Source organism: Nipponia nippon, unplaced genomic scaffold (assembly GCF_047370975.1).
Source record: "Nipponia nippon isolate SJK-2023a ecotype South Korea unplaced genomic scaffold, ASM4737097v1 scaffold_1, whole genome shotgun sequence".
Classification (NCBI taxonomy): domain Eukaryota; kingdom Metazoa; phylum Chordata; class Aves; order Pelecaniformes; family Threskiornithidae; genus Nipponia; species Nipponia nippon.
Window position 1 is genome coordinate 20,452,230 of NW_028262290.1, and position 17,701 is coordinate 20,469,930.

General features: G+C 37.1%; 1 protein-coding gene across 1 annotated transcript in view; it reads left to right on the top strand.

Annotated features, from left to right (window-relative positions):
• ANGPT1 (angiopoietin 1) overlaps nt 1-17,701 on the top strand; it is a 166,691-nt gene that overhangs the window by 62,111 nt on the left and 86,879 nt on the right. Inside the window, exons 2-3 of the mRNA XM_009469352.2 lie at nt 14,301-14,456; nt 16,979-17,100. Coding sequence (XP_009467627.1) covers nt 14,301-14,456; nt 16,979-17,100 — 278 coding nt within the window. The remainder of the gene's footprint in view (nt 1-14,300; nt 14,457-16,978; nt 17,101-17,701) is intronic.

Consider the following 17,701-nt stretch of genomic DNA (forward strand, 5'->3'; position numbering starts at 1 on the left):
GAGGTTAAGTGCAAAACCTACATTGACTTTAATATGTCAGGATTCCAGACTTTTTCTAACCTTCCTGTGTCATCCCAGTAGAGGATCATATGGTTTTTTCTCCACAGATAAATCTGTATGTGTCCTAACCCCACATTATTTGACCTCACGGAAATGAAACCACAGCATTACCTGAATGGAAAGAATTGGATCCAGATGAGACAGGGATGCAGTGGGAAATCAGGGGTTTCCTGGCCTGTTACCCCACAGGTCTCCTGTATAGCTCTGTTGGCTCTGGTCTCCCCGCCACCTGATCAGACCTTCAGGCATGGCATAGAGTTAACGCTGTTTCCATCAGCATCAATACCAGGGATGGAAAACCTGTGCCCTGAAAAAGAGAACACCTATCCCGGAACATTTATTCCTGACTTTTGCATGGCTTATATTTAGGTTTTCTGTGCTCTGGGCACAGGGGTTTGCAGGTGGGGATGGGGTTCAGATGTCTTTTGCAGTAACTGATACAGTTTCCTCCAGTCCTCTGGGAGCAACAGATACGATTACGATTAGTGTCACAGTCACAGCATTCTTTTAGTGCCTGACAAGATTTTTCATCCATTTTCAGTACTGAAGAAATTGCCATGCTATAATGTTCTGACTACAGGGCATGAATGTTATTGCCAGCTAACGGGCAGAATGTGTAACTATTAACGTGATTGCGACCTACATCTCGGCAAAACAGCTGCCAAACTTTCCTAAGGATTCATGAACACTTTGTTCTCTACTATTATGGTACAAAGTGTGATAGATATGAGCATTATTGATGTCAATTTTTTCTTTCGATTGAATAGCTGTAGTCATGAGAAATGTTATCCTAATTCCTATATGTTCTGCACATGTGGTTAAACTAATGACTTGAAGTCTGCATTTATGTACAGCAACTACAAAGTCAGTACAACAGAGATTTTTCGTTACCCCTGAGGGAGAAGAACAGTACCACATGGCTATCATTATGAAAATGAGATTGAACTAAAATCCTGAATTTGAATACTTGAAAGTTTAGGAATATGTGTATTTGATTTCGAGCTCTGGTCATCTCTGATTCTGAAGAGTTACAGCATGTTTTAAAGGCCTGGGATATTTTCCTTTTATTTAATAGTCCTGTTATTCTGATATGTTGGTTTATTCAATGTATTTTTGATTACATTGTAAATGCTTCTGAGTTATTACAAAACCACCCTTCTGAATGTGGTTTTACTTGGCAAGAAAACATTAGTCTTATTGTTATACATGACCTACTTGGGATTTATTGTAAAATTAAAAGTATTGTAGAAGGAAGATTGAAAAAGCAAAACCAATGATAAATGCTAAGAATTCATACAAGATCCGAGTGAAGGATGGACTTGAAATAACTGGTGTGTCTCATTTTTGACTCATTGCTCTGTGTTTTCACTACATTAATCATGCCAAAAGGACTGTCACTTTATATTTGTGAACTGTGAAGCTCCGCCAGGGCAAGGGCCAGTACATGTTCCTGGATTACAAATCGGAAATGACTGTGATCCTTATCACTTTGGGCACAGGGACACTGTGTGGAAATTTGCAAACAAAAGTAGCAACTTAATCAGTGAGAGAGCCAGTCTGACAGCCACCCAGCCGCCTCACTGGGAATGCAGGAGCAGCCACGGGTGCCAGTACGCCTGGTAGCTCAGTTCAGTGATCACTGGGAAGATATTTAGATTGTCCAAAGGATACATCCAAACAGGTTCTTACTATTAAAAAATAACTAAAACTTCACTTTTAGTATAATTCTTTGAATCTGTATTGAGCATACATGAATCTTAAACCATTCATGTCTAGTTGTTTTTAACTTGGTTATTAAGCACAACATTTGCGAATACGCCTGTTTTCCCTTGTAAAACCAGATATATTTTCAAATTGCTGCATACGAACTACCTATCTCTTTGTCTAGCAGTCCATTTCTAATATATGCCTCTCTTCCTCTGTCTATCATTTGCTACATCTGTTGTTCTGCATGTGTGCTTATGCACATCCATAATTGGTTGTTCATCTATGAATTTATTCGTCCTATCTTTGTTAAAAACAGCAATAGGAAGTGTGCATCAGCCAGAGAAAGAGAAACTACTGACAATGATTTAGCAGATATGAAATTGAAGGCTGAAAGCTTCCCCACTTTAGCTCATGATTTCATGACTTATAAAGGAATGCCTCGCAATAACTTTGACTTCCAGGAAGAGCTGTGATTATGATAAACTGAAGTAGGAGGGAATATTCTTGCCAGGTCCTGGAAAAAAAAAAACAAACAGGGGAAAAATGCTGCTCCTAAAGCAAGACTTTAGGAGAGAGATTCTTCTAGCATTCCTTTTTATTTGTCTCCTCTTTGCAGTTACTATAAGTGCAGGAATATCTCCGAAAGATTTAAATTTTCAGATTTTCCCTAAATTTAAACATTTGGACCAGTTTTTATTCACCAGAATTAGAGTAAAAGAAGAGCTTTTCAACCCAATTTTCTTGTTGCTACTACTGAGTTTGTGCTCAGTGTTAAGTACAGAACAACCTGATTCTACTCCTCAGCATTGCAGCTCCAGTATGGTTACTCCTTTAGCAGCTAATGGAAATGATAATACTTATTCCCAGTATATAAGCTCTCTAGAGAAACCTGCAGTTTTACATTTCTCACTCGGAGGCTGTAGCATTCAAGAAGTAAACTGGGGCAAGGTATTGATCCCCATAATCATATCCTGAATCTCACTCCAAAAACTGGGCATGAAGGAGATTGTATTAGCACACGCTTACTTAAAGGAAACCTGTGACTGCTCCCTTTCAAAATCCCCAGAGGAATTTAATGAAAAGAGGGATGAGAATTGTCTTTATATGCTTTGGCTGCTCTCATATTTCCTATAAAAAAGGTCTTATCTTTCTACACAATTATTAAAGCCATAAAAGGATATATATCTTGAACTATGCCATTTCAGATAAACCAAGGCACTTTTGTCTTATTAAGTTTCATAGCCTTTTCTGCAAGCTAATTTCAGTACCTGATATTTCATTATATGATTTAGTGAACTTCAGGTCTGTCCACTGCTGCTTCTAAAACAAGGGTTATATAATCTATTTATTGGAATGAACTCATCCTTATTTTATGTATGTATACATGTATGTGCACATGTAAATATATGTACATGTATACTGAACACGTGACAGTTTCAATCTGAGATTTTTATGCATGATTCTCATTTTAATAATTATTGGAAGGGATTATTTGGCAATAATTTTATTTAGGTATTTTAATTCACTGTTCAACACATATTCAAGCAATCAGTTCCATTAGCAGAGGAATAAACCAAACTTTCTGACGCTGAACATATTTTTGCAGGACCATCTCCCCAGTACGCAGAGTTACACATTCATTATGATGTTGAGAATTATAGGTATGTCTGGAGGCACTTAGAGATTAATAGGTATATAGAGAATTTCAAGAATGGAAAGAAAAGGTGTTAGAGTTTGTGCTAGCAGTCAGCTTTTTTATAGTGCTATGGGAAACTGAAGTTCTTAGTTTACTGCAACAGATATTTCTGAAAATTGCATTTATTTGTGCCTTAAAATTTTAAAGTGATTCCAGAAGAGATGTATCAATATCATTTTTTAATGTCTATAGTAAAACTAATGTAAACATTTTCATGTATCCAGAATATCTATCATTAAACAGCTTGTGCCCAGATTATTGTTAAGAACCATAAATACAGCCAAACTTTATAGGACACAAATGAATATTGCTGTCTACCTACATTTATAACCCATAATTTAAGGGAGTTATTATGTATACACTCATGTAAATCTATGCACATAAATACTGTGTGTGAGAATATATAAACTCTTGTCTAGATATTAATTGCTGAAAGTCTGAAGTAATTCAGCAGATTTCAGGCCTCTACCTCCCTTCTGTGGAGAAATGGATTTTACAGCACATAGAGGCTTTGCTCTTTGCTGTATTAGGTATCAATGGACAAGGATATCAGTCTTCAATATAAACTGGAATCATAGTGTTGAAGCCAAATGCTGAACACAAGACATAAAGCAAAATAAAATAATATTTGCCATTATTATGCAAGGGAAAGGAGGAGAAAAGAACAGGGCTCTTGATTAAAATATTCTCATTCTGTGTAGTGTAGATAGGATTCTTGCAAACATTTTTCACTAAATAAGACATGCTGAGGTGAGGGATCTCATCTGCTTACAAACACTTTGGCTGCTCAGGTGCTGTATCTTGTAAAAGGCTTCACTGAGAGTCAGAAGTTGGTAGCAGCATGTTCGGCCAGCAAGCAGACCACGAACCATGCTGTCACTGCAGATATGTTCTGCTTCAATTTTCCTTGTGTTTTGAGGTAAAGTTAGCCACATGAACACTAATCATGACCACAAGGATCACTGGCCTCACACTTCATCTATTTTTGGACAAGGCAAAGCCCTACCATGGTTCAGTCCTTACCAGGTGCTTGTGAAACATCATAGACATCACAGACAGGGAGTACACAATAAGATTTACATTTCTGGTAACGCTGAAACTTTAGGAAGCTTGAATTATTTCCTGTCACCTAGCAAATGATATGAGATCACTTTCAGTTTTCCTCACCCCTAGGTTATTTATGATAGAAGCACACACACAGAGGATATGAATGCATCGGAATGAGTTCTGCTGAGTGTTTTAAGACTGGTGGGATGCAGGGAGTGGATGTTTTGTGGATCTCTCTGGGTTAAAGGTAAAAATAAGTAGTTGCCTGGAACAGTGGGGAAGATGTTTGATGGCCCAAGGGATCCTCTTGCATTCTTGTAGCCCCATATGGATTGAAATTGCAGTACTTCCAGTGGTTTCAGTGCATCTAAACTTCCCATTTATGCTTTCAAAAAAGAACGCAAATTAAGACTGTAGATTATTGGCAGTCATCATCATAATATAATGTCCTGGGTCTTCAGCTGACTTTGAGACTTTGTATCAGGCGCTGATGAAAGGCAGAAGGGTAATCTCCAGCAAAGTTACGACCTACACAGGAAAGACAGACAAATGGTAATAAAAAGGATTTATGATTTCTTCATCAGGGAGGACCTAAGATAGAGAACCTAAGAGCTCAAGGCAGAGCTCATGGCAGTGAATAAAGAGATTCCCCTTCTGTGATATTTATATAACGCACTACAGAAAGAAAAAACTTGTGCAAAGACTAGAATGTAATGCAGTTGTGTCTTAATTTCACAACCTTTCTTGGAAAAGTGTTTCCATACACAGAATACCAACAATACGCTCATATGTCATAGTGATGAATGTAAGAAACAAAGCAGAATTAAAAATAGATTAAGTAATACAATGTTAAAACATTATACTACCTCCTATAACACAAATAAAAAGTTATATATAGATTCCAGACCACACTACAGCTTCCCAGGTTCACTGAAAGTTTGCTGGCAGTGCAATATAGCAACCAGAACTATTTATGCAGTTTAAGATTACATTTTTCAAGACCTGTATGCAATGTAGTGAGGAGATATTTCAGTGGAACTAAATTTGATTATAAGTCATATGTCCATATTCAGGCATGAGCCATAATGTGTCTAAATACTCTTCTACACAGAAGTTGTCACAAAATTAGTCATTCTGAAAAGTACTCCTCACCAAAAGTATCTTTGCCAAAGAAAATTAATTAGTTCCACACTTTAATAGAAAAATATTTTTTTTAAATATCCCCAGATGTTTATTTTTTTAGGGTAAGATTGCAGATGTTGCCTTTTCTAGAATTATGCTTTCCCCTTCAGTGTATATTGAGGATGGTTCACGTTTGCAGTCAACTGTATAATCATAAATGAATTTAGTTTATAGAATTAAGTGGTTTGGAAAGTTAGATCGAGAAAGAAAAATATGGTTGATGCTGTAATAAAATTTCTAAAGGTTAACATTAAACTGGATAATTCTTTGAACCAAAAATATTACTAATCAGTAGAAAATAGGAACATATTGTTCTGATTTACTTGTTATAAGTAGCTTCCTTTTGGGACCATTTAATCACATTTGATATGATTCTCAGTTATGCTGCTTATTGACTTTATTAAGCCTTAAGGTTAAAAAACTGAGAAAGATCTAATATTCATACAAAAGTAATTGAAATTGACTCTTGAAGTGTTTTGTATGCTTTTGTAATAACTGTAATTAATTACATTTGAAATGACAAGCAAATCTCATTTATACAGATTTTTGGATTTTAGTCTAGAAGTGGGCAAGCTTTTAGAGTGATATAAAAATTTGAAAACAAATTGGAAAGATTTCTTGAAGATGCCTTAGTAGAAAGCTCAGATTGAATTATCAGGCTAGTACAATCAATACTTGGCCTAAATCAATGCACTGTCTTTGATATGCCAGATACTTTGTGAGGAAGAGAAACTCAGCCTTCTTGTTCCCATAAATTACCCATATATTGAATATTATGCTAGTGGGTAAAGCTAACTGGGGAAGTCTTCTGACATCTTGAAACAAAGAACTCTGTGTTCACCGTATCTTGTCTTGACTGGTGTAGCAAGGACTATTTCTATTCATGTTAAAGTACAATGCTTAATAAAAATACTTCTGCTTCCAGTTTGCCAAGATTCCAGTGGGGTGCAATACAGTGTATTCTTCTACCATCATTATCTATTATTACCTATTACATTTTATGTACTTTACTGTGTAACATAACGCTGTACAGAGATGCCAAGCTACCACTGACACTAGCTCAAGTATCCACAAATTGATGGATTTTCATACTGTAGTTTCTAAAGCAGCCTAATAGTAACTTGAATATAACACAGTGCTGCCATTTTATAATTGCAGAGCTGGTTCACACAATAGTTTCTCAGATGGTTCTGCAGACTGCATCCCTACTGAGGTGTATTCATACATTCAGAAACATCCTCAGTGACTTTCCTAATTTTGATGATTTATTCTATACAGAACAGTTCCTCTTATTTGTATCATTATGTGTGGGGTTTTTTTTCCTAATTTGTTGTGTCTTTAATTCATGAGACTCCTCTTTTTTATTTACTTCATTCTAGAAGTTTTATTAGGAGATGAAACTAGGAGATTAGTTTCCAAACTTCTCTGTCCAATAGAGATTTTATTATAGAGTTTGATTCCAAATATTGAGTCTGTGAGCTTAGGTCTGAAGTAAAGCAATAAAAAACCTGTGAAGAATGAAAAAATAGAACTTCAAAGAACCATAAAATACCATATGATCTGCCTGATCTTTACCTAAAGTATTCTTTTAAGACCCCCAGTGATGGAGTTTTCACAGTTTTCCCACAGAATCCCTATCAGTAGTTTATTACCTGTACTGTTAGAAAACTTTTCCCTTAACATGTAAAAGTTAAACTTCACTTACTGCAGCTTCATGGATGCGGAAGGCAGATTATTCCCTTTCTCTTTTCAGTTTTATGTCCTTCTAGCCAGTTATTTTCTTGTTAGCCTTCTTATTAAGCTAAATTTTTCTAAGTAAGTCTTTCAATTTTCTAGATTTATGATCATTCTTTGTCTTAAGTACACTCTCCCAAAATAATGTGCATCTTTCTTGAATTGCAACATTCAGAACTGGAGACAAAACTCCTGCAGGCACTTACTGATGCTGAATGCAGCAGAAAGATTACTTCATGTGTTTTGGAATAATATCTTACATCTGTTATCCCTGATTTTTTCTGACAAAAAGATGTCTGGTCATCTTTTTGTTTACCTGAAGAGGAAAATCTGTTTGTTTTTGGTTTTTTTTTAATTCTTTTTAACTAGCTAAAAGATTCTTCTATATTCGTAGCAAACTTTTATTTAACTGAAGGTTGCTATAAAACCAAGCTCAACTACCATGAGGTCAAGTGTCATTAGTACACTGGAAGTCACCTGGATTAGAAATCTCAGTATCAGTCAGCTGGGGCTGAATTGAACAGTGTTTGGCTACTGTGTGCTGAGAATACCGCTGTTGTTTCACTGGTTACCTGCTACACAAACAAGTAGTGGTTATTTGTACCTGTAAGCCTCCATACATATGAGGATATGTTCACAGTTTTTATATATATATATATATATATAAATATATATATATCTTATGGAGGCTATAAATTAAACATATATAATCAAAGTTTGGCAACAAAGCTGGTGAAGGGTCTAGAGCACAAGTCTTATGAGGAGTGGCTGAGGGAACTTGGGTTGTTTAGTCTGGAGAAGAGGAGGCTGAGGGGAGACCTTATTGCTCTCTACAATTACCTGAAAGGAGGTTGTAGTGAGGTGGGGGTCAGTTTCTCCTCCCAAGTAAGAAGCGATAGGACAAGAGGAAATGGCCTCAAGCTGCGCCAGGGGAAGTTTAGGTTGGATATTAGGAAAAACTTCTTCACCAAAAGGGTTGTTAAGCACTGGAACAGGCTGCCTAGGGAAGTGGTTGAGTCCCCATCCCTGGAGGTATTTAAAAGACGGGTAGATGTGGTGCTTAGGGACGTGGTTTAGTGGTGGACTTGGCAGTGCTAGGTTAACGGTTGGACTCCATGATCTTAAGGGTCTTTTCCATTCTAAATGATTTTATGATTCTATGATTCTATAATCAACCATCAATTTTTCCTGATGTCAATTTAATTGTGCCTATTAATTATGCTTTATAGGCATATAGTAAACATATGAAATGCCAAAAATTCAGGCTTTAAAGGATTCAAGGATTTAAGGAAAAGTATCCTTGATGTGTTTGAAACATTTGGTTTGGAAAAAATAACCAAATGTTTCAGTTCAGAAATGCATATATTCATTCCAACATGAGGTAGTTTAGGAGGATATACACACTCTGCAACTCATTGCTTGTTTCTCTGTCAAGAACAGAATTTGGAAAAACAAAGTATTGTGATTTAGGGTTAAGGTATAAAAAATATCTAAGAAAGAAATCAAAATTATGAGTTGCAATATTACAGAAATCTATGAAACTGCAGAAACAAGTACAGAATAATGAATTGCAGAAGTATTATGAAAATAATTACTATCATTAATGGGCAACTGAAAAACTAACAAACAGGCTTATTTTCTTGCTGCCTTAAGGCCAGAAGTCTGGATATAAAACAGAGTTTCTATACACAGGTTTCCTCAAAAATGTTTGTTTGGCTACGTATAGAGTTGCTGGATTACTTTTCCGCTTCCTTTTAGAACTGAAACCCACAAATAATTACGTATATTTCATAACCAATTATTTCTTTGTGAAAGCTTCATATATTACATATCCCAACAGGCCTTTATGTGAGTCTAGTGTGTGTACCAGTCATTTAAAGCTTTCACTTTAGCTCAGCAATAGTTGATTTCATAAATTCATGGGAATTATCAGTATGCATCCTGTATAATCTTAATGTAGATAATCAGTTACCCAAGATCTGAGGAAGTTTCTTCCTCAAATGGATCACTTCTTGTCTCCTTTGGTGCAATCTATATTGCAATCCTGCTAAGTCTAATTGAGGATAGATTTGGAAATGTAGTCATCTTCATTGTCTATTTGATGGTATATCTACAATTTTTGTTCTGCCTGATGTGAACTTTGCTTGACATGCTTAAAGCCCAGGTAAGGTTGTTCCAAATCAGGTGCAGATTGGCGTGTTAACATTTGAGCATTATTCATTGCCTTTATGTGCCATCCACGTTCATTTCCCCTGACTCCCACTGATCACATACGGTCAGAACTAGTGGAAGGATGCATTCTGGTTGGTCTCTACTCCTAGAATCTGTAATACAAGAAAGCTGCATCGTTGTAAATTTGTTGTTTTATCAATCTTTTCTCATTGACAACTAGTTTGTAGAAGATGCTATTTTTTTAAAAATACATGTAATCTTGGCCTTTTCAATACACAAATAAAATAGCTTTTCTTGGTGATAAACTCCTTCCTAACCCCTTCGGCCTCTGCAAAAGTCAAAGAAATTCTATGGTATTCTATATATTTCAACTTCTTCCAGCTTATTCCCACTAAGGCTGTTTGTGTATTTATAAAATACAAATTACATGGAATGTCACATTTATATCTGGCTCCCCAAGGCAGTTTGTCAGTGTAGGGAGGTATGTCCCTCCCTCAGACAGAAAAACAAAGAAAGAAGAAAAGAACTTTTATTGGTTGTTGTGGTTTAGTATTACTAGTACATCTTCAGGTATGAAAAACAAGACAAGACAAAACAGTTCTTACAAAATATCACTGGCGCATTGTCTTTCTATTATTCCAAATGATGTGCAATATGTGGTTAATGGTAGGAGAGGGAGAACAGCCTATCGTTACTTTAACTTGCATTCTTGTTCTAAGGCACTGTAGGAAAACCTAATGTCATCTGGATATCATAGCAGTCCTTACCATATAATTACATGGGACCAACATTAGCTGATCAAAGTAAAAGAAAAAACAATTATTTTATTTATAAGCCATCTGCCACAAACGATTATCATTTACTTAGGCCCTAAGTTACAGTTTCCATTTTAATAGTTCTATTAGTGTTTGGGTGGTTTCTATGAAGATCATTCAATAAACATTGTCCAGAAAAAGCCAGATACTTTTGATGCGTAATCCTCTGGAATGTTTATTAAACCATAACGCTGAATCTTCTGACAGTTTTATTTCTGAGAATGTTATAACATTATTATGCATCCCACCGGTAATTCTGCGTTACTAAAAACTCCTGTGCAATCTAATGAGTCTTACTGAAAGCATATGCAGCTGAATTAATAACAGGGACATCAATGAACTATAGAAAGTCAGAGAGTAGAAGGGGTGCGATGGGGTGAAAAGAATGCAGAAAAAAATTCTTTTTCACTTTTGCAACAAAAAGTAACTGAAATAAGAAGAAACAGTAATATAAGGATTTTAAAATCCAAATATAAAAAGTAGATTCACCTGAACAGAGTATTTCATCATGCATTATGTATTTACTGGTCTTAATTTACTAAATCTTAAACAGACTCTTACTGCAGAGTCTCTGGACAAATTGAATTTAACTTAATTATAGGATGAAGGGGTTCTAAAAAATGACTTAAAACCCTAAATGTCCTTGAATTTACTTCTGTGAATAGGTTTCTGCATGTCACATTTTCTGTAAGGCCACCCTGCAAGGATCCTTTTATCACCTGTAAAATAGATGCTATTCCTCCTAACTAACCACAAAGAAAGCTCAGTCTAAGGTTCAGTACACTTAATACAAAGCCTCCAAAGAAGGGAGGGCTTCAGATAAAACTCAGTGCTTGGCCATAATGAACCTGGTAAATGTTGGTTTCCTGCAATAAAAATAATAGGTGAAATCTTGGCCTATTGAAGTCAATGGGAATTTTGCCATTGATTTTAGCAGGGCCAGTATTGCAACCCATAAATTTAGTGAGCAAACTAAAAGAAGTGGGTGAAGGAAGGAAGGAAGGAAGGAAGGAAGGAAGGAAGGGGAATTAATGTAACAGAACCTATACATTATTTCAGTCCTTGTTCTGCCCTCCTTTGCCTGAGTGAATAAGTCCTGATACTCCTGAGATGTGCTCACAGAAACTATTGTGGCAGTGTACTGAACACGAAATATTTACAAAAGCATTTAATGAGTAATTCCGAAACAGGAAAATTGGCTTTGTTGTTATAATGAGTCAGTCTCAAATTCAACCAGAGGTTGTTTTAGGGGTGAGTAACCAAGGGCAATTGCCCAAGACTGGATACCATGGGGAGTGTGTTAGACTACAATAATTAAAAGTATAAGTTATGCAATATACCTCAATCTATGCCTGTGTTCCTGCTAGTCAAAACCCACTGTAGCTCTACACAGATGCAGTTAGATCTTTCAAACACAATCCTTTCTGTAATGTGAGTAAAATACAGGCAAAAGATTTAGTTAGAAACATAAATGTATTTTTGTCTTTTTGTATTTATATCCTTATCTGTGTTTCTTTTTACTGATGTGTTAAAATATCTACTTTCTGATTTCTGATGTGTAGTAAGTGTCGCCACCATATTTTTGCGTGGGTTTTCTCAGACATCCATTACACACGTGCACTACATGGCCCATGTTCAGCAAGGCAGTTTCAGAAAGCTGCGGACTAACAAACCAAGCACTGTACAGCCACACCACAGACAGGTTATGGTCCTATCTGGAAACAAAAAACACTGGATGTGAGGAAATGTATGTGTTGGTACCCCATCACGGGCTGCAACATTGTACTTGAAAGCCCTGTGTTTCTTTAGGAGATGAAAGCTGTGGGAGAAATTTGAACTTCTTGTTCAAGTGTTCCAGGGTCTGGACTAGAATATGGAGAAGCACAACCACCCAGTTTGTGGGGCTCTTTCAGAGGGATTATTTGCAAAAAAGGGATAGTTTGGAAAAAAAAAAAATTGCTGGTTAGCAAACAACAGGAGGCAAAGGGTGGCTAAAAATACATTATCTGATGTGAAGGAGGTATACAGGCAAAATACTTCTGAACATAAAAGCATGGTGTAGAAATGTGATGGATCTGTAAAGTCTGCCTTGAACTAGCTTAATATCTGTAACATTCATCTCACAGTAATAAACTAAAACAGAGTAAACTTATACTGGTATACTGGGATTGGAAAATGGTGACATCCATTGCAGACATTGTTTTGCAATACAGTTTTCCTTGACTGTATTACATTGTACTGTATTGTATTAAATCTCAGTTTAATACTTATCAGAGTATTCAACAATAAATTTTCCCCACCACTTAAAACACTCTGCAGGTTTCCAGCCCAGAGTGGTTACCTGGCAATTTAAGCAAATGTTTTTGTTGTCTGAAACTGTAGGACATCCACTTTGTTACCATCATGGGTATTGAGTGCTTGTCCAAACTGGGGTAAGCAAACAAATAAACCAAACAAACCACCACCAACTGTCTTATGCAGAAAATATTTTACATTGTGGCAGCATTTTTTCTCTGTAAAAATGTTTTTAAAACTAGCAGGAGGTGCACATAAATGATCAAATTTATAATAAATCTTTTGTGAGCTTAGCTGATATGGCTCATCAGAACATCTAACAGTAGTTACCCCTAAGCACAGGAATGCTTATAGATAAGATGAAAGCAGCCCTTCTTATTAATCACACTCTATATCTGACTCCTGCTCCTTTCTTCAGTCTTTAAATCAACTCCATATGGTTCTTACTATTCAGTTGTGCAGCTTACCTTTCACAATGAAACATGCTTACTGCTGCAGAAGCAGCTCCAATGTGATTAAAGTTATTAGGTAAAACAGTGGTTGCTTAAGTCTGGAATCAGCTAACCATAAAAAACATGATCAGCCACAAGATGAAACTGAGGACCAAATCTTCACTGGGTGTAAATTGGCTGGACTTCAGTTGATTTCAGTGAAAGGTATTGAAAACAATGTTCTGGGCCACCTTTCTTTATGTTAATACTTTATGGAGCACATCAAGCAAGATGCCAGAACAATGCTTGTGTAAGTAGGAAAAAATCTCATCATATTGCAGGCTAGTCCTGGGTTTATGGTTGGTTGTGGCAGGGCGAGGACCTAGGTAGCTAGAAGGGAATGACCCTGCCTATGTTAACTAAAACAAACCAAAACAAAAAGCGACCCTCTCTCTGGGGTGCCCAGTTTATTTAGAGGGTCCTAATTCAGATTCTGTTCAACAGACTGCAAATGCAAGCCAAACAATGCACACAAAAGCAAAGGAGCAAAACAACTTTCTATGTTTTTTGGTTAATGACTTTGTTCTTTTACTGCCATGACAGTCTCCATTCCTTTACAATTTTTTGGTCACAGCTAAACTAAGCTGTGTTCATTGCTGAGTTTCTGAAACTCTTTGTGGAGATGTAACCCAGTAAAAAATCATATTGCTGAATGACTGTGAGATAGGATCAGTCCAGGGGAGGTAAGATATGGTAGGATCTCTTCCAGGTAGGACTCACATGTAAGTTATGATGTATAAGTAGGACCTGGCATTTCGTTGTGGTGAGCTTTGTTCTTTTAGGGTTCATTTTGGAGCTGCCATGACATCTCTACCACAAATGCTCACTGAAACCTTAACGCAGATGGAGGCAGGCAGGGCCTGCTCCAGCTTATGCCAGCAGGCCGTGATACCTGGAAAAACATTGGGACTCCGTGACTGGAAGGGGATACCCAGATAGTCAGGTCCCTACCCCAACAGTCATGGGGTCAGCTGAGACTTGGGCTCCCCTGAAAATCTTAAAATTTCCCCTTTTGGCAAGAATGCCAGCTATGCACCCTTATGTCACCAGGGTGCCTAAACAGATAAAAATACCACAGCTACAACCTTTTCTCTTTTACAGCTTGAGAACTACATTGTGGAAAACATGAAATCGGAGATGGTGCAGCTGCAGCAGAATGCTGTGCAGAACCACACCGCCACCATGCTCGAGATAGGGACCAGCCTCCTCAGTCAGACAGCAGAGCAGACGAGAAAACTCACGGATGTTGAAACCCAGGTATGTTCCCAGAGCTTTTTTCTAAAAGCTGTTAATTGCAGAGAACTTTTGCCATCCTCTTTCTTTTCTAATGCATCATCACACAAAACATTTCAACACAGGACTCCAAGACACTCTGTTTCTCGGTACAACAGCGGTGATGACTGACCCTTGTTATGTGTCTTTCTTTTGATTTCATTTCGTTAGTATATTTAGCTCTGTGTGTGTAAGGCAGGCAGGGCTGTCCAGGAAACTAAATCAGCATTTGACTTCAAATAAACAACCCAGCTACCAGCTGTGAACAAGTGTCAAGCTAAATAACGAGTTTCGGGCTAAAACAGTCTTTGATCTCCATTGTTGTTTGCCTCTTTACTATTACAAGAAAGTTTATTTTCTACAAGATATTTCCAGCTTTTTGAAAAGTAGTGTATGTCTGCAGCTTTTAAACTGTGAAGAGAGAGGGACAAGCATCAGCTTCTTTATAAAACACTGTGTTATTACTGTAAAATTGTATAACATCACATGAATCTCCATATGATTCCTAGCACTAAAATCACTGTCGTGATTGAAGTGACAAGAGTATCACTGTCATAACACAGAGTACAATTTCATACTGGGCTTATTGCAGAGATATGTACTAGTTTGTGCCTTTGAATTCTTTTATCAGTTTAAGATGCATATTTGTTTTCCTTATTTTTGCTGACTTCTTGATCTTCGTAGCATGTGGTATATTACCAGCTGCACTGCATTCGTTGTTTATTTAGAACAGGGGAATTAAAATATTGCATTTATTTGGTTTGTTCTAGCAGCAGATGTACTTCTTGAAAGATCATATTTTTTGTTCTAATGTCCTTACGTTTACAATATCATTACCCAGTTTTTACGTAATCACATTACAGTACACTGAGAAACAATGGTAATTATGAAAGGCAGATACACTGCCTTACAGAAGTTCCCTGAACCTTTTTTTTGTACATCTTGGTTAACAGATCAACATTCACTTAAATATGTTGTGATCGCAAATGACCACAGTTTCTAAAACATAGTATGTTGACTTATGAAAATATTGGGGAAAATCTTTAATTCTGTATCAACAAAATATCTAAATGGAAACATAAGAGGTGAAGACCAATGGACTGTAGTATCATAGGTTCAATAAAGAAAAAGGAGGTGTAGGAACTCTTCTTACATCCCAAAAGACCTACCTAGGTGTAAGTGTTGAGCACTTAATCACATTTTCCTCCTTTATGCAGGTAAGGGACAAAATGTGGATTGCCTCTGTCTCACTTTTCCTTTGAGGAACCATTTCAAGGTAGAGGTATCACTGGCAACTGCATTGAGGAGCAGATGACTTCCTCCTTCTGTACCTATTGCTGAAGAATTTAAGGGATGTCCAAGATATCAGTGGAAGTGGCTCTTCCTTGTTGCAGTACTTGCTCTGACTTTCAGCTCAGTGAAGGCATTTCCCACCTCCCCTCTTTCAGCAGTATGAGGAAGTCCCTGGCTCTACCATCAACCAGAAAAGAGTGGTGCAGGTGGCTCAAGAAAGTGAAAAGAGATTGCTTTTGGCAGTGATGGAGGTAGCTAGCTGCATGTCAGAGAGGTGAAGGTCTTTACGATACAAGAAGAAAGGCAGGCCAGGATCTCATGCCTGTAATAAGAAGTACTCATACCAGAGTAAGGGCCAGTCTGAAGGACTGAAGATAGAGCCTCCACCTTCTTAAAATCTTGCTGACCCGTCCCAGTCCCTGATCCATCTCAGCTGCTGTGTGCACATACCTACAAAAACAATTTACACACACTCCTCCAGACTCTATGTAATGAACGATGATATACCAACAAAATCAGCTAATATTTATTGATATTATTGCTTTCATCCTAGAAAACATTCTGTTATTTCCACTTCTGAACTATTTTTTGTTCAAATCTATCCTTTCATCTAGTTAAAATGCTTCTTTAGGTCTGATGTACTTAGTAAAACATGTGCTATTGATACAGATAACCACTAAAGTGAAAGACAATTGCATAAAGCAATGTTTAAGATCACAGCCTTCATCTTAAAAATCTGTGTAAGAGTGCAAGTAGTACTAACATAAGCAGACACCAGACTTCTGCCAACACTACAAAAGAGAGAACTCAGGGGAAAGCTAAAGTAGGAGCTCTATTTACAAAACAGCAAATGCAACACTTTGGCTTCAGTCCAAGTACTCTTGCACTCTTAGTTTAAGCATGCTTCGTAGGAATGCATGTTTGAGGCATGCCTCTTGCTCTTTCCATTGAAATAAAGCTTGTTTGGCAGTCACCTTTCCTTTTTCTCCTGGTCTAGTATTATTCTACAGTAAACAAGGTGCCAGAATATCAGCTGGTACATATCAGTGTAGCTTGATTGAATTCATTTGCACCAGCTGAGCAGCTGAGGTTAAAAAAGGATTTAGAAACAATTTTTGACTAATCATCAAATCAGAATGAAATGGTTGCATTATGTTGCTATAACAACATAACCAGGACAATATAAACATTAATGTTTTTAAATTATCCTTAAGGTGCTAAATCAAACATCCAGACTTGAAATTCAGCTACTGGAAAATTCACTGTCAACGTACAAGCTAGAAAAACAGCTGCTACAACAGACACACGAAATCCTGAAAATTCATGAGAAAAACAGGTAATAATGTCTCTTACACTCTTTCTTTGTTCATCATGAAGTGGTCTGTGCGTACTTTGTTCTAAGCAACTGATGAAATGGAAGAAGCAAATATGGTAAGTGGAAAGTATAGGTAATATTTATGAAATGGCTAAAAGAGCTCCTGTATGATAAATGAAAGTTGATTTTTACCACTTTTCATGTTCATTGTAAGTTTACATTTCAGTTTGCTTCATACTTTGCTACAACTTAGTCATATGACCACAGTTCCTGCTACTGAAAAGCATGGGGATAACTCTCTCACAGAGAGGTGCTTCTGTGACACAGGGACTCGGTACCTGAAGTCACCAGATTTCCAGTATCTCAAGAGAGTGTGTGTGGTCTGTTGACCTTGTCTGGCTGCCATATACCCACCCAGCTGCTCTCTCACTCCCTCTTGTTAGCAGGACAGAGGGAGAAAATATGATGAAAAAGCTTGTGGTTGAGATAAAGACAGGGAGGTCACTTACCAGTTACTCTCATGGGCAAAACAGCCTTATTTATTGCCAATTAATAACAGCATAGGATAGTGAGAAATAAAACTAAACAACCTTTCCCCCCTACCTCCCCTTCTTCCCAGGCT